Source organism: Drosophila navojoa, chromosome X, assembly GCF_054131105.1.
Source record: "Drosophila navojoa isolate 15081-1374.11 chromosome X, UAZ_NAV_1.0, whole genome shotgun sequence".
NCBI lineage: Eukaryota > Metazoa > Arthropoda > Insecta > Diptera > Drosophilidae > Drosophila > Drosophila navojoa.
Window position 1 is genome coordinate 28,270,163 of NC_142895.1, and position 18,187 is coordinate 28,288,349.

At 41.7% G+C, this 18,187-nt stretch overlaps 2 protein-coding genes across 5 annotated transcripts in view; one reads left to right on the plus strand and one right to left on the minus strand.

Annotated features, from left to right (window-relative positions):
- Positions 1-18,187, minus strand: part of LOC108657506 (uncharacterized) — a 25,947-nt gene continuing 7,760 nt past the window's right edge. The window contains exons 2-8 of one of the 2 annotated variants that reach the window (XM_089262981.1): positions 1,839-2,704; positions 1,679-1,780; positions 1,201-1,353; positions 1,070-1,138; positions 853-996; positions 730-789; positions 1-616 (exon numbers count right to left, since the gene is read on the minus strand). In XM_089262981.1, the coding sequence (XP_089119107.1) occupies positions 275-616; positions 730-789; positions 853-996; positions 1,070-1,138; positions 1,201-1,353; positions 1,679-1,780; positions 1,839-2,579 (1,611 nt within the window). In that variant the 5' untranslated portion in view covers positions 2,580-2,704 and the 3' untranslated portion in view covers positions 1-274. Of the gene's footprint in view, positions 617-729; positions 790-852; positions 997-1,069; positions 1,139-1,200; positions 1,354-1,678; positions 1,781-1,838; positions 3,270-18,187 lie in introns of both variants that reach the window. The other variant, XM_089262980.1, reaches the window with a different exon arrangement.
- The window catches only part of LOC108657503 (uncharacterized), a 25,597-nt gene continuing 21,032 nt past the window's right edge, over positions 13,623-18,187 (plus strand). For 2 of the 3 annotated variants that reach the window (XM_018110133.3, XM_018110137.3), the window contains exons 1-2: positions 13,623-13,861; positions 17,746-17,915. In XM_018110133.3, coding sequence (XP_017965622.1) covers positions 17,778-17,915 — 138 coding nt within the window. In that variant the 5' untranslated portion in view covers positions 13,623-13,861; positions 17,746-17,777. Of the gene's footprint in view, positions 13,862-17,745; positions 17,916-18,187 lie in introns of those variants that run through there. The other variant, XM_089262984.1, reaches the window with a different exon arrangement.

Here is an 18,187-nt window from a genome sequence, read left to right on the forward strand (position 1 = left end):
AAGCTGCAAGTCGTCACGGCTTACGCACATCCCATGCCAGCTAAGAGCCCAGGCAAAACACATCTATCTTCTGCTCGAATAGTGCTTTACGCTTTCTTGGCTGCCCAAGTGAGCGACTATTTACTTTACGGTATTGCCTTATCAACACGATTACGACAACCATGCAAATCTATCGGCGGACCTAACTCTTTATTTCTTATGAACTACTTAAACAAAATACATACAAAAAAAAAAAACAATTGTTTTTAATGCGTTAAGTGTAGATGGGACTGGCCTAGACTTCCGTCCACGATCGGCCCTCGGCTGGCTTCATGTGATGGCTGCTGCTGGCAAAGAGACCCGTGGATGCATGCGACGCCCCGCCCGAGGCACCCAACGACGCATTCAGCAGCAGGCCCAGAGCACTGCTGACCAGGTGCGAGGCGATCTGCTTGATGAACCCGTTGGAGTCGAAGCCACCCGAGCCTTGGGCTTCCTTTTTCTTCTGGCGCGGCAGCTCAGCGCTGCCGTGACGCTCCTCCGACGCCTCGGGCGGTCGCAATTTCGACTCCAGGAAGGCGCTCAGGAAGTTTTTGGTAAATGTGAGTGGCTGCGGGGGTCCTTCGTCGTCGGGATCCTGCAAAGACAACCAGAACGCAGCTGTAGCCAACACGATTCACTCACAATCCCTCAACTCGTCAATGTTAGTAGCACAAACACAAAACAAAGAACATAAAAAGGCTTAAGTACTGCGCTCAACGAGGCCAGAACGGTTCCCACAAAGTTGCCCAGAAACTGTCCATTGTTTATCTGCAAGGCGCAAAGGAAACGGTCGTTAGAGTGGGATCATGGAGAGCGCGCCGCGACACATACCGCACCGCCTCCCCCAGACAGACCATCGAAGGCCGTGCCCACGTACTGGCCCAGGACCGTGCCAAAGTTCTTGTTGCCCGCCAGCAGGCCGGAGATTAGCGATGTCGCCGTGCTGATCAGCGACTCGATGTCCAGGCCGCCCGGCTGTAGCAGGAAGAGAAAAAGAAACTTGAGCATAAGCGAGCTGCCCCTGCACCCCTCCGTTGCCAAAGCTTACGCCGAAGAGCGTCGAAACGAGGCCCGTGAGTGCGCCAATCAGGGCGCCCACATCCGAGCCGCCCTCGCCCTGCACGGAACAAGAGATGTTGGCATTAATCGTATGGATTGCAGTATTAATCGTGTACTCACGCCACTAAGGCTGCCGATGAGGCCAACGAGGCCGCCGCCCCCACCGCCGCCTCCGCCCGGGCCGTCATCGTCGCCGCCGAGTTCTGCCGAGCCGACGTCATCCTCCTGCTTGGCATTGGTTGGGATTTTGGCTTTAGCTGTAATATTCCGCGACTTTATACGCGCATTAATGAGGAATTATTCAACTCTTCATCAGAGATGGAGGCTTTTAGTTCGATTAATTGTCGCGTGGCTCACAAAAAGACATTTCAGACCCTGATTCGTTTTTGCCTACAATTAGTTTTGTTAGCCAGTAAAGCTAAGACCTGAACGACTATGGGATGGCACGAAGCAAATGTGGGTTCTTTACAGAAGGTTATCTGCTGAATTGAATTTTCCTATAATAATCATATCTGGCTAGTCAGGTTCAGTAGACTAGTGAGCTTATTCAAGTTAGTCACACCATAAAACTAGCTATCACTAAACTAGCGACACTCACAGCGTTTTCCAGCTCATCAAATTCGTTTTCCGACTGCGCTGCGTTATTGCCCTCATCGCTCTTCTCGAAATGCTGCACCACCAAGTTCTCCCGGAAGTCGTCCTGAAAAAGGTTCGCAATTAGCGTATATCCCATTGAACTCAGCACGAAGGCAGCTCACCTCCATCAATTTGGCCTTGTCCTGAAGCATAGCCTCGATCTGGTCCCTTATGTTATCGGGGCTCTTCGCCTCGTCGACTGCCCGCTTGTGTAGGACCTTGTGACTCGCCCTGTCCAGTGGGCCGCCGGCTGTGGCATGCTTCAGCAGGTAGTGCAGGGTGCGCTCTATTTTCGTGTCCAGCTCCGTCTTCATCTGAGGCACCTGCTCCAGTATGTGGCAACGCAGCTGCCCCAGTCGCCTGCCCACCTCCTGCTGCTCCTCGCTGAGCAGCGCCTGGAGCTGCAGCTGCTGTTGCTGCTGTTGCTCCTTGAGCACGCTGTGAACTTCCCGACGGAACTGCTGCTCGTCCTTATCATCGCACAACACGTCCATGACGCTGCCCAGGATTTTGAGGGCTTGCTGATCGCGGGACATTTGCTGCTCGATCGCATCGATCCTTGGCAATATGTCGTTGTCCGGCTCGGCCGCGGTCTGCCGCAGCAGCTCCTTGATGGCCTGTACCAGATGCTGCTCCATTTGCTCCTTGGTCTGGCGGGCACCGTTCAGCAGTCCCAGCCCCGTCAAGGCGCGCAGCTCCTCCGGCGGCAGGCTGCGCTCCAGCCTCCTATAGGCACTGATCGCGCGCACCAATTGCGCTTGCAGCTTCACTCCGCCAGGCCGGGCGCTGGTGCTGCTCCAGGAGCAGGCGCAGATAAGCAAAACCAACAGCAGCAGCGCCTGCAGCTGCCCCGTGTTGTTCATGGCTTGGTCGCTTCACTAAAACAACGCCCAGCTGTTCTCTGCACTTTATATATGACCGAACTGTCCATCGTGGATGTCATCCGTTGCGCTCCGATCCGATCCCTCGATCGCTATGGCTCTGCAAGCTAAATGGTTTTCCGCTTAGTCGCATGTGGGCGTGCCAGCGCCTCCTCCGCCTCTTCTTAAACTCCACCCACCCTCGCTTCACTGCACAATTTATTACATTGGGTAATCGTGTATGGATAAAGCAACAGATATACACATACATATATACACATAAGACATAACTGAGATATAGATATAAGCATTATATTTCTATATCTGTTATGTCTTTTGCTGTCCAGTGATCCATGTCCACATTCGATTGCCCAACTGCATCAAGGTATGCAAATTTCCTCAAGTAAGTAATTATTATTGGAGTACGAACAACATCGGAGATTGCTTAGGATATTCTTATAACTGATCGGGCGGGTGTACAGAGGGCAGAGCAATTCTAGAAGTGTCAGCATTGCGCGATACTCCGCTCAAACGTGAGCTCAAATATCGCAATTATACGCTGGCTGCGACTGTCTCCGCTCCAAGTCACCTCTTGGCCTGCAGTAAACGAGCCAGCGCATCTACTTATGGCAGCCATCTTAATATGTCGCCCCGATAGCCGGTCATTAGACTGTAGCCACTGCCAGTCAACGTCTGGTCTATAAAAAGAGACCCAACAATTAGTGTTTGGCTGTCAATCAATCTACATAAATAACATACATGTATGCATGTATATGACACTAATTGTATGATCTGCATCTGTCGCAATCTCATCCACAGAGCTGCCAAACAAATGCTACAAATTAAAAACGAGCCATAGTAATCTATAAGTCGGGACTAGTCGACTACGAGATTCCCTAAATCCTTGCTTTCATCAATGCTTCGTTTCTTTTCTTCCTTTTAAAGTTCTTAATCGTTATATTTTCTGAGACCAACACGCTCATACTACGGACAGATATACAGACGCACAGACGGGTAGACGGACAAGGCTTAATCTACTCAGCTCGCCTGTTCAAGAATACATATACTTTGTGGGGTCTGCCACACCTCCTTCTGTCCGTTGCCTAAATTTAACAAAAGCAATATACCCTGATTTCAGGGTATAAATGCAAGTAAGATTGCTCTCGTCGGGACTAGTCGACTACGAGATCCCCTAAGCCCTGCCAAGAGCTGAATTTCAATCAATCCTTTCTTTTTATGCGTACATCATGCATCTACACACATAAGCATGCTCATCCTGACCAAGAATATGTATATTTTATACGGTATATACATATATGTATACTTTCTGCCAAGCCCCTTTTGCGTCATACATACATTTTCACAAAAGCAAAATACCCTGCTTTCTCGTTTTTAATGAGTTCGGGATATAATGAATCCACATCTCGTAGACGTAATAATAAATCTTTCTATGAATAAATAAATTGCGGAATACACTAAGAAACTTAGAATTACTCAGAATTACAGTCAGATCTTCTTCGTTGCAATCTCAAAATTTGGTCTTGACTATCTGAAGGAGCCAGAGTTAAGGCTAACGGCGAATTGATTCTACATTTGAGTATTTGAAAACAAAACTGTTGATTATTATTTATTGTTTTCAAACCAGATTTCTGGCCTTTCGAAAATGTTACATTTCAAAAGCATATGACCGACGTATTTGGACGAGCCTAACTATTTCATCTGGGGTCTCAACAAAGCCTAACTGAAGCCTAACTAACAGACTGAGCTTGAATTTAAAGTAAGGAAGAGTTCCAGTTTATGACAGCCTTATAATGTAGGGGAACATATGCAATCCAGAAACGAAATATACTTAGTTATCACATTAAAATACATATACATAGATGATCAGTTATTTGATCTTTACAAAAATCTCTCAATTGCCTCTGTTCAAACATGAACATGTCATATACATAATAATAGAGACATTACTCGATAACCTGCGCGTTATCCGACACAAGTAATAAATATATCATCCCTTAGTTGCAGCGACGAATGCAGCGACTAATATACATATGTATGTAAATCTAACGTGAGCCTGGGCCTAGCGATCTAAAAAAAAGACACTTAAATAAACATCTGTGCACTTGTTTGTATGGGAAATGCATCCTTCCAGTGACTGGAAGTAGTTTTAAGAATCTCTGTTAGGTACATAAGAGCTAGGTTTTTAAGCATTTTAAAACAAACAGTTCAGTTTCAATCTTGAATTCGGCAAATGTGGTGTTGTTTTTATTTAACGGTCTAACAGTCTCAATCAACTATACATCATTATAGTAAATAAATCAGCTGGAATAAACATATGTACAACAATGAGATTTGATATGATTTCTTTTTTTTGTGTAGGTAAGCACACAGGTAATACAAAACAAAAAACCATTGTAAGCTCAAATTGTTATTGGGCTTTCCGCCGTCAAAGGCGGAAGCGGAAATAGCGTGGCGAAGTCACGGTTGTGAGCAATCAGCGTCGGCATCGGCACTTGACATTGCCGAGCCGCACAAATCGCGGGCCACACAAAGATAACAGCTTCGTACTTACAGGCGGCGACGCGTCGATCTGGCTTGTCATTGAAGCTACAGATTTCAATCTCTGAGCGTGAAGTGTAAGTGCGGAGATATCCATTAAAGGGCGAGTAGGTAAACTAGTTTTTAGCCACGCTGAATGAGACCTGCCCAGCCAAATGCACATGACCTTAAGGGCTTTTAGTCGTTCGATCATAAAAATACCAGCTATCATTTACAGGGAATTACCTTAGTATGAAGCAAAGAGATGATCTAGGAAATGATGCAAATAAGTACAAAATATTCCTCATACAAGATCTATTTTATTCGTTACTTGGCATGGAAAATGCACATTAGTCAAAATTATATTATAGCATAAGCTGAATTATATTATAGCATAAGCTCATATTTTGAACGATTTCAACAGGTTAATATGTGAAAATTGGAATGGAGATATAGGTAAAAATGCAAATTTGGATTTGAATATAATGTATGTTCAGATACAAAAGTAAATAGAAATATATGAATGCAAATATTTATATAATGATATAGGAAGAGGTTAAGCTTCAGTTATAAATATATACATAAGACATGTGCAGATGTGCCAATGCACATTGACATACCGATCTAGATTGAAATATACGTATTCAAATACAAAAACTAATACACAGAGATAGAATTCAAGTTTCAGTTAGAGAAACAAACAGATTCATATGAGAAGATAGATACAGATACAACAAGTAAGACGGATTCCGGTACAAATACACTATAGTGCTAAATTTCCAGATCAACAACTCTGCTAGAACAACATCTAGCTGATCTATATTTATATGTATTCAGATACAAAAATTAATACATATAGATATGAAATTCAGTTAATGAGACATAGATAAAAGCGCATATATATATATACAAATGTTAGGTATAAATAGTAATACAAGTACAAATACATTCACAATTTCTAGATCAACAACTCAGCTATGACAGCAGCTGAGAGACGATCGAACAGAGGATTCGTCATCGCGCAAACACTCGTAGGAAATTTCCCCCACGTGCACGAGTATCAAACGAACGAAAAACAAATAAAAGTATGTGAAATTTTCCGCCGCAGTCCCACTGTAATGATACAGTTAACTCAGCAGGTAATTTAGCTTAACAACACCGAATATTAAATACCCTTGCAGTGATGGAGGATTCAAGATCTCAACTCAACTTCTTGCAGCTCTAATATCTCCTGCTTCGCTCAGATCTTTTTTGTCGTCAAAGATGTGAAATCTCTCATGCAATATTAGCTTCAAGCTTCAGATTTTTCTGGAATCGGCAGAGCGTAGCAAACGTCGATCGATGACGCTGGATACCAAATAGGAAAAATAATTTTAGCGAAATCAATTAACAAACAGGCAAAAGCCAGCCTGAAGGCCGCCAGCCGCTGGCTTGACTTGGCCTGAACTAGTGTGTGAATGTGTGCGTGTGTGTGCGTTAACACATATCTTTGTGCAAGAAATAATAACCTTGCCAAATCGTTTGACTTTGTTTTCATTAGTCGCCGAAGCTTGGCAAACCCAAGCAGCACGCTGCAATGCAGCTTGACAAAAAAAAAAAAAAACAAAAAAATCAAAATCAAAATCAAAAAGCAAAAAAGTCATAAAACCAAAAGCCAAAGCAAAATAACAGCAATACATAATATGAAAACAGAAACAAAAAACTTATAATTTTATTGGCAAAATAACTATAAACTTTGCACTGCTCTGAGCAATTTATGATTGCATTTAGTGTCGTATTGATAAGCGAACTTTGAGCTGAGGCCGGAATTAGAGCGGGGCCACACACACACACACACACACAGATACAGAGACAGAGACAGCGAGACAAGAACATATTGCCAACTGATGTGTAATACCCATAAAACCTGAGCTCAGTTGATAATTGTTTGGCAAATTGCTGCAATCTCAAAATTGAGAGCAGCCAATGCTGTGATACCCTATGAAAAACGGCGCTTCAATTGATCAGCTGAATAGGCATGTTCAAATCTATATATTACGATATATGCGTGTTTCAAGTCAAATTTGAAGCACAGACGAGCTAAAATCCTTAGGTATTCCAGCTTCTATTTGGCTAGAGATACGTGGACCTGGTTTCGCCTGTTTCATGCTTACGAAGCACATTCAGCTCATATATACATACATACGTGCATACAGAGACATATACATACATAGACACAGCAGGTGCTGACATCGTGGTCAGTCACGTGTGGCGCCATATCTCATGGCTGCCCCAAAGGGCTGCCAAAAGAGCATAAAATCTGGAAGGTTTATAGCGTTTAATTGCACTGGTTGTGTGTGTGATTCAATCTCGTCTCTCAAATCGCCTTTGAATATCTATGCATGAACAAATTCATAATAATGTCCGCGCACTCTTAATGCTATAGGCCCTGACTGTTCAGGTTTCTGGACAGTGTGCATTAAATGGCCAATTGCCGATTTTGCCATCAGGCCACACGCCCTAAGGCCAAGCTGACTTAACAGTGCAGACATATTCAGATGATTATAGATATATAAAGATATGGATAATTATTATAATTATAGTTGGCATTGAGTTGCACTAGACTTATTTGTGAATGTCGACCAGGCTTATAGAGTTGGTATTCATATCAAGCGATCCGACAGGAGTCCTTTCCGGCTTCTTCTGCAGCGGAGTTTTCTAGCAAGCTGATGCTCTATTGTTGAATGTTACTTTATTATATCTCCGACTGAACCATATTAATCAACAAAAGTTTTAGGATCGCCCACACGCCATTTGCAATAGTCCTGCTTATCTAGCCAAAAATCAGCTAAGATAAAAATATTGAAAGGACATTTTATATTAACATCCATTTATGATTCGTCTAATGTATAAATTTTAATTTCAGATTTAAATTAGACATAATATTTCGACCGAAAATTAAATATTTGCTGTTATATTTAAACTCTTTCTATAATTGTATATGCTTAACTCATGGATTGGTCGTAGTTTTATCTGCTTAGGTTCTATTATACATCCATGATTTAAAATTAAATTATTAGTTTCACAATTTACCCCAATAAAAAAGAGCAGCAAAAAAAAAAAAAAAACATAAACGCCGACTCATTGGGAGATTTGTAATTGAATTTTTTCCTAACAAATCATTTCAATCAAAGTCAGACAGGCCACAGCGAAACCAGATTTCGCAAGTCACTTAGCTATTCTTGGCCAGTCTAATTAGTTGACGCTCGCAGCTGACCCCAAGCGCTCAGCAAGAGCCGTGCAATGTCGCCGACTCGACGAACCGGCGACTTGGACTTGTGGACCCAATGAAGATAATAATACAAATGTTGCGCGACAACTTAAAAAAAAAAAAGAGATCGAACTAGATCGGCTAAATCAATATTACCCTTCATAAGCCCTCTAAAATCTAAAAACCTAGTAAACAATAAATTTCGCTCCTTTCATTTGTTGATCTGCATCATCAAAATTAGTTAATTTTGCCTTGATTGTGGGAGAAGGCAATTTAAGGCAGAAGTGCGTGAGGTCAATTTGCCTATTTAGTATACTGAAGAGTTTCAGACCTAGGCTACTCCGTAATTCATGAGTGCCTTCTAGTGCGGCACGCCCCACTGAATCAGTTGTGCGATATTTCTTTCACACCTCTTGACAACGTTAGTCGGCTGATATTCAATTTGATGTAGCTCGCATAGTTGAGTGCGGCGGGCTCCTAACCGGGTCCAAAACTGGTACGTGGACGTATGTGCCAATCACCCAAATGACAGCCCTGCCCCAGCAACAAGCCGTCAAATTACTCTGTGAGCCTGTTATAGCCTGTAACCCATGTAACCCCAATCAGGCTCTATAGCCGTTGTATTGCAGGTGAAGGCGAATCGGGGACTCTAATGTCCTCATACATATTTGGAGTCTACGAAGTATGAAAGCATTCGCTTAATCTCTAATACCATAATGATCGATGATCGATGGCTGCAGGAGAGAGGAGAATTATCTCATTCCTTGTTCCGTTCCCAGCATAACAACTCATTCAAATCCCTTATCCACATGCACATATTAAACTTTCCGCCAGCTTGAACGAACAACTTTTCAATTCAGAACTCGATTAAGTGCAGAGCGACAAAATGGCCGACTTCGAGTTGTGGCGTTGTCACAAAGCGGAAGTTGACTATCGCATCTACATAAGGCAGTCGATATGTCGAAAGAAAAATGAAAAAAAAAAAAAACTAAATGAATAAGTAGCTAAATTAAAGCGAGCGACATCAAGATCGATTTTGGCTAATTCTCTTTCTGAGTTTATTTGATTGGCTTTGAATGAAAAGCGACTCTGACAAGAGATCACAGTGCGAGCAGCTCTTTACCTTCGGCAACAGGTTGTCTCTCTGTACATGTGTGTGTGTGCATGGTCTGAAGGATAACCAGTTGAGGTAGATACACTGGCCACAGTCACAAAATTTGCTCATGTCGCTGGTTTGGGTTAACGACACAGAACAGCCGCTTGTTTTCAAGATATGCATGGAAAACTACAAATTACGCATACGCCGCATGGGCCGCGCGCTTGGCAACAGCAACAGCAACAGCGCAGGCAGGGCAGCGCAGCTCAGCATAGCGCAGATAAACTATCTTGACGCTGTACGATTACAAAATGAAGGCAGGCGAGAGCAAAAATAAATCCGAATCTCAATCCGAATCCGAAACGCAACTCAAACGAGTCGCAGTTTGAGTCGACCCACAAATGTTGCATGTGTTTGAAATCGGTTTAAGGTGAATTAGATTTTCACACACACACGCACACATATACACGCACGCAGACAAAAGATTGACGAATATTTAGTCACAGCCTGTGCTTTGCATATGCGCAGAATTATGAAATTAGTCGCGGTCTCCATTCGCTGCCAAATCGAAATGGCATTAAATGCAAACTAGTAGCAGAGCAGAGAGGCTGAGGCTGCCCGACTAGCAAATACCATGCAGCCAGAGACGAGCTGTAACTAGAGGAAAGAATATTGATATCCTTTCGTTTGTTCATTGATTCAAGTTGGAATGAAGAAAAGGGAAACTCTTTCTTTTTCAGTGTATGACTATTGGATAAATAAAATTTATTTGTATTACATATTATACCATTTTATATAAATATGAATGAGATATGTTTTCATCATGATACGAGTATATATTTTATTCATTTGCAAAGTAAAAATATAAGCAACAAAACATATGCCTCTGCCGACAACTTTTCAGCGGGTTCAAGGTGCAAACACCAAATGAACTTTAGCGCGCGTTACGTTTTCGTTACGTGACTGTTGAGTTTGGTTTCGGACCCGCACTGCCACGACTGCCGCATCCCCTGCATTTGCATATCAGCATAAGGAAGCTTGCTAATTTACCTATCCTGTGAATGAAAACTCTATGAAAACTTATGTGAGTCCTTCTTCCGAGATGACCAAACTCGTGATAATTTGATGAGGCATTGCGTCTTTAATAGACTTAAATGATGTCGACTTCAAAGAAGCACATCCGCATTTAAAATATATGCAGCATTTCGAAGGACAATTTAATCAATTAGTATTTATATGGCTTTGCATTTGGCAGCTTCACAAACAAACTCAACTGAAAGAACTTTTGCTTAACGAATCAAAATAAATATATAGAAATAAAAATCATATTATGTATGTATGTATATACATATATACATGTCGGATATTTCTCCAGATTAGATAATTTTGTGGAGCCCTTCTTCCTCTTGCTAATCAACTGTCCGATTCTTCACTAGCACGTTTGAATACATCTATCGCAACCAACTGGCAGCCCCGTCAGGACCACACGCGATATTAGTGTTAAATAACATCTCACTCAATCAATATTACCCAACACTATGCATGAACCGATATATCGATAAGATATCTATCTACTATCATAAAAAAATCGATAATGTTAAAAATGTAAGTCCCACAAATGAAATTTGTGAAAAAGTATGTAAGAGGCAGGTAGGTAGGCGTGGCAGGCACTTTCAATCAAGGTAACGAATTAGTTTATCTGACTGTCTACATTAGGTATGTAGACTCTTGTAATGAATACGCGGATTCTAAATATGAATTTTATAATTTAGATGTGTTCTCCCACTCCAACCAATTTAAGACTCACACGCCATCATTATACGTCATTATTGTACTCGGAGCTTGCACCAGGAGACTGCATCTCGAACAAAAGTTAATCAAGTCAATTAATTAACTATTAATTTCCCATAGAACATTCATAATGCAGGCCAAGCGTAGCCGCTTTACAAAGTGCGCAGTACGCGAATGTGTGATTTCGATAGATTTATGCTTACAGAGACAGCTGCTCTAGGCTGAATGGGAGGTGCCTCCCAGTCGGGTACTACTGACTAGCGATTGGATACTTGTAGGATTTGCCATCTCACTTTACACTGCCACAATACATAAAAAATGACAATAGATTTACTATAATTTGTATATTTTATGGGGGAAAAAACAAGATTTTTGCTGTATATTAAAAAATTAAAAATGTTTTAATGAACAGTTATTCTGAATTTAAGTTTAAGAAATAAAGTCAATCTTTCAAAATCGATTTACTAGCCCTATAATCATTGTCCTCGCAGGTTTTCTACTTCACATTTAATTATATTTTCCCATTTTAATCAAATAAAACCCTGATACTCTATAATAATTTTGGCTGTACAATTTGCACGATTTGTAAATCAAGCAAATAATATTTGTGTAATCTGATCAGACACTGAATAGCTGCACTAGATATTACTATGGTGCAATATTCCATTAGCCATACAGGCTGAGTTTGTTTCGCTATTGTGGCTGGAGTCTTGAAGCATGAAAATTATGAATGGAGTAACCCCAAATCAGATAAAAAGCCAAGATTATGCGGCTCATGATATGTTTATGTGGCTGTTTCTGTTTCTGTTTCTGGGATTGGCCGCAACTACTTTTTTGTCATGAAATCTTCAACTTGAAATATGTGCTGGTTGCAAAGGGTAAACATTTTTTTTATGTGTGCCTCATAGTCTAAGCGACAGAGGCGGAAAAACTTTAAAGATGAAACGGCCAAGCTTAAAATAACTTAAATTTTGTTCATTCTTCAATCAAAAAAAACAAGAGCTGTCGACCCCGAAAGATAGATAATAACAATATTCCTAAATTAAATTTGATTCCAACTGACTTTGGAGTATAGAGTCTCTCCTATTCGGCCAGCCAGAGTTCATGCCGAGTGCATTTAAATTCTCATTTAGGTGTGTTAAAACTATTTAAGATTGTTAATTTGAAAGCACTGTTTGGGTCGTTATAAATCCTGTTCGACCGCTTAGCTACAGTCCATAGAGTTAATTATATTATTCATTTCAATTCATTTGGCTATTAAACTGTTCCACTTTTTGTAGCAACATGCAATGATTTATACATATACATATTTATTTATATATTTAGTAACTATTGCTAAGCCGTAGTTTAGCACAGCTTAAGAGCTGAGTAGATGTTAAGACAACAAGCTGCGATTTGTTAAGCTGCGAAAACTTCTCGAGAAAGAGAAGATAGCGGGAGAGGGAGTGAAGGAGAACGACTTGGACTTTATGCACCTATTGTTTTTGATTTTTAATTATATACAGCTCATCTTGAAAGCCCGTATAATTATATGCATACCTTTCGTATATAGCTCATAATTTATGCAAACTCCTACAGAATCTTGCTCGAAAGCTGTTTCGCCGCTTCGGCCAGAGTTAATAACATTATCGAAGCTGATGCGACTGCAAAGGTCCCGCACTGGACACTCGGAATGCGGAATTCGGCTATTCAAAGTGCTTAGACCAATGGGTTGAGTAACTAGTTTGCTGGGGCCTTAAGTGCACTACAAATCGAAAGGTGCAATAAAAATGCAAGAGATGCAGACGAGCCGCAGATGCAGATGCGAATGCAGATGGGCAGCAGCTGCGCAGATTGTGTAAGCCTAATCCTGCTGCCCACAGCCTACGACTAACCATCTGACAGACTGTCAGGCGAAGCAAAGTGCGCAGTTGCAGCCGCAAAGCGGAAATCTCGCTAAGTGCCTGAATGGCTGAGTGGCGGTGGCCGATGGCAAGCGGGCCAAAGAGAGATTCGCGAATGATCCATGCAGGCCCAAAGCCTTCGCTCACATTCCACTCAAAGCTTCCACTCAAAGCGCTGCTCAGACAACGGCGTCTGCTGCTGCTTTTCGGCTTTGACTCACTTTCGTTTTTCAATTTTTTGAGTGCAGCGTCACAGTCAAGGCGTTAAGCGTCTGACGCCGAAACGCGAGCAGCGGCCACCAGCAACAGCAACAACAGCAGCAACAACAACAGCAGCAGCAACAGCTGCTCGCCTCCAAGCGTCTGCTGAGCAGAGCTGCCGCCAGCTGCTGCTGCTGCTGCTCGGTGCTGCTTGCTGCTGGCGTCGCAGTCACTTGCGGCGGCTCAGCGCTTTGTTCGAGCTTTAGTCGCTAGTGTATGATAAAATCACGTTAGTAATCAATTGCAAGCTCACCAGCCAAGACCGCATAGCCAGCGCCAGTTGCAAAAAGGTCCCAAATATTAATCAAAAACGAAAAGAAAACTAAAAAACAATATACATACACATTGAAAAATTTGAAAAAGAAAGAAAAAGCAAAGTTTGAAATCGTATTGTATTTAAACAACAAGCGAAAGAAAAGCGTTTACGTACTCGCCGCCGTTGCTACCCGTCGCCGTCGCACCAAACGTGAGGATATACTTAACACATACATACACTAGCATACACACACACACACATACACACACACACACACACATAAACGTAACGTAATCTTGAGCTAGGTAAAACAAAACAAATAAGCAACAACAACAACAACAGCAGCAGCAACATTGCAGCTAATGCAAATGCAACAACAACAACAACAACAAAAACAACCGCCAAGCCGAAAATAGTTACAACAAGCGCAAATTCCGCAAGTTTCGCCCAACATACATATCTATTTATATGTATATATATATATATATATATACTATCATACATACATACATGTATCGTATACATGAACCAAAGCACAACTAAATCCAAAAAAAAAAAAAAAAAAACCAAGCCAAATCCGAAGAAACGCCTAAAGTTTATGACGAAATTCATTTAATTAAATTTACTCTTTTTGCATATTTAAATTTATTTTATTTTATGTTTTTTTTAATGATTTTTTTGTTTACATTTTTTTTCTGTGCTGTGCATATTTTTTGATCGAAAAGCCGAAACAAAATTTACGCGTGTGTTGAACTGTTTTTTTTTTTACATTTTTTTTTTTTTTGTTTTTTTTTTCGTATTCGGCCTATGCCGTGCCCATACAAATGGATTAAAGGGTATCATAAGACCTTGTGCAGTACGAACGCACGAACAAACGATCGTAACGGACAAGAGACAGACAAACACGATATTCCAGAAACGATATACGATACGATAACAAAAGTTTATTCATGCCAGCAAATTGCCAAAAGCAACAGAGACTTCTAAAGAGTTTATTATGATGGGATGAGCATAGAGAGTATCGGATAAGAGGGGCAAGAGGAGCTTCGACAGAGAGGAGAGCAGAGCTATTTTGCATAGACATTCCAATAACAAAATCTGTGTATATTTACATAAATAGAAAGAAAAAGACGAGAGAGAGAAAGAGATAGAGAGAAAGAAGGGATTCCCCATGTAACCAATTTGGAAATTTTATTATTGTCTATCATCTATTATTTCAATCATTTAAGATAGACAGGAACTAGCAGCGGCCTTGAGATCAAAATAATCTTTGATTAACATATCTCTTAGCTCGAAAGGCGTTATACTATAGCATATATTTAGCATGTTATTATGCAAATTTCAAATACGAAAGATATAGGAAGGCAAGCTGAAAGATTAGAAGAACCGCTATAATAAGAGTGCATCCAATTTAAGCCGAGGTATGCAAAATGAAAGATTTGAAGACCTAAGACTCGATATTTTCCATTGAATAGGTTTAGAGTTGTCTTAGATCTTGTAGAGTCATATTGGAGCAGGCAAATTTGAAGACTGGAGACTTCACTGAAATTCACATTTAGTTGTTCAATCTAAGAATCGCCTTAGCTCTTATGTAAGCTCGAGCAGAGTGACAATTGAATCAAAATAAAAAGTGTTCAAGCTCAGCTTCTCTGGCTTTCAAAGACCCAAAACTCTAGCCATGGCACGATCGCATCATTACACAAATTGTTTGGTCAATGCGAAGCAGCTGCTGCCTCTACCGCAACTGCTGCCTCTACCGCTGCTGCTGCCTCTACCGCTGCTGCTGCTGCTGCTTTAATTGCAGAGAGAGAGACAATTTTTCGAGGTGGAGTACGTGGACAATGACAGGAAGTCGAGGCTTTGGCATTAATTAGAGGCAGCAGCAGATCGCGCCACTGTAACACCAGTGTGCAGCGTCATTTTGGGGTCCGTGTCATTCAAGCCACGCCCTGTTGCAAAATCACCTTCGGGCCAGCCGCTAATCAGACTTTACGGATTTCTTTTTTGTTAGGCTATACCCCTTGAACAGAGTGAGAGAGCGAGGGGTAGCCCACAATTGAGTTGTATTTCTATGATTTTGAATAGATGTTCAAGTCCGTCGAGGATTGACAGATCGCGCGTAGCACTCATAGATACCCCACTCTCTGCGGCACTCGCTAACGAATCAGGCGGTAGCTGCTAGTCGAGCATGCTCGATTTTTATTCACTTTGGCTCTTTGCTCGTATTTATTCAATTCATTAATAGACTATTTACAGCGTTCGGCATATGTAGGTCAGTTTTGAATATATGAATATATGTATTAAGTGGCATTTCAATGCCAGCTGAGCAACGCAATCAGATCAAATATATGGATAGATATGCATAGTAATCGTTGCTAAATTAGCAATAGTAACTACACAGTTGGTCAACTGCTGATGTGCCAAAAAAAAAAAATAAAAAAGTGAAGAGAAAGATGAATATTGGGGCTTTGGCTAAAAAGTAAAAGCAGATACATTAAAAATTTGCTGCCAGATGACATAACCATTGTGGCCGAGACGTCAAACGGGCTCCGTTGTCGTTTATTGCCGGTTTCTGACAGCTCTCGCAGTTAACACTCCACGCCGACTCTGCCGTGCGGTGTTGACAACCTTCACTCTCCCTTTCTACGCTGGCCAGCGTCTTTCGGCTTTGCTCCCTCTCTCGCTCACGCACTCTCTTTTCGCGTCTGTCTCTTTCCCACTTGCTTTGCTTCGCTTCCATTTGGCTCTTGGCGCTACGCCCTACTTAATAGTCGCTGACCGTTGGCCGTCGGCCAGCTAATCAGAGGCCCATAATTCCCGCCTAGATGAGTCGGAGCTCGCGAGGATCCCATCCAGCGTGCTGAGGCGGATGTGGAGCTGCGAAGGTCACTATAAAACCGCCAAAAGGGCATTGATTGAAGTGCACCTGCTAGGCGCATGACTAAAGCCGTCCAGTCTAAGGTCTAGGCCCTTAGTCAGCCATATAGACAGTTTGAGTAACCGCAGCTGAGGCAGTACGATATTTACTTTGATCTCAATGTCAGCTCTCGCTTCCTCCCGCCCTCGCCTTGATTGAAATTTCCCTACTTTTATGACATTGTCAACATTTAGTCATATATTAGTGTGCACAATCTCTATAATTAGCGTTGCCAATTCGCCATCATCATTAGGCATCGTTTAAAATGGCATTGCGACTGTCTCCCGCTCCGTATTACGCTATAGTTTTAGGGATATATCCATTAGCTTTTCGCCACATTTCTTACAATTTTAATATCTTTATTTCTCTTTCGCCATCGCGTATTTAAAAGTTTAGTTTTTCCATTTTGTTGATTTCCAGCGAATTTCTTAAAACTCTGTTTAAAGCTCACACACACACACACACACACAGACACAGTGGAGCACCACTCGCTTAACGCCGTTGGCGTCGCTGTCGCCGTCGCCGTCGCCGCCTCTGCCGACGTCTGCGCTGTCTAAATAAAATTACATAATTCTTATTGCGGCGTTTTCTATTGTTGTTGTTGTGATTTATAAATTGCTTTAACTGTTGTTGTTGCTTGGCTATTGCAGTTGTTGTTGTTGTTGTTGCTGTTGCTGTTACTGTTGTTGTTACTCTTGTTGTTGTGCACACTTTCCACACATAATGCGCATTACTCATACGACGTGTTGCCCAAGAAAGGTTCAATATTTAAACTTGACACACACTCGAACGACACGCCTAATCGAGCCACTTAAACGACAGAGCACGTGTAACGGACATGCGAAAGAATCAAAACCTGGCCACTCAATTTGCTTGCACACTAATTACAGCAACAACAAAAACAGGCCAGTGAACAAGGCGTTAGACCTTGCACCGGCCCTAAACGGAAAAGTAGCCAAAGTCGAGGCAAATCTAGATATTTTGTATTTTTTACTTACATTCATCAAATATAATTCAATGCAAACACACGCACACACACATATATATATATATGCATACACATGTATATGGACACATCCACTAATTGAACTCAATTGAAATATTCTTAGACTCGCTTTTATTTGCGGATAGTTTCTCTATTCTTACCCTATCTATTATCTTGTCTTATCCATTACAGATCCTCCTTTACACTTTGCTATCGACAACAAAATGTGGCAGCCGAGTACACAGCATTTTCTGGCGCTGATCCTCTGCAGCGCCGTCTGCCTGATTAGCGCAAGTCCTCTTCCATTGCCCGCTGGCAATCAGGAACTGGATGTTCTGCAAATTCCTCTAAGTAACGGAAAGGTAAGTCGAAACCTTAAATTCCTTTATCCATATATAAATGGGAATAGGCGAATGGAGGCTGGGTTGCCCTGAATAGAAAGACATTTTCTACTCTACTTACTCCACTTTAATAATATATAGCGAAAGATTTGAGGACATGTTTTGTATAATACGTCGCTATGGAAGGTGGGCGGAAAAGAAAGAGATGGGGATAGAAACGATAAGGATAAGTGAAACACGTACATGATCTTTCATGAGGGGATATCTCAACGTATTCTCTCTTTGAGCAAATA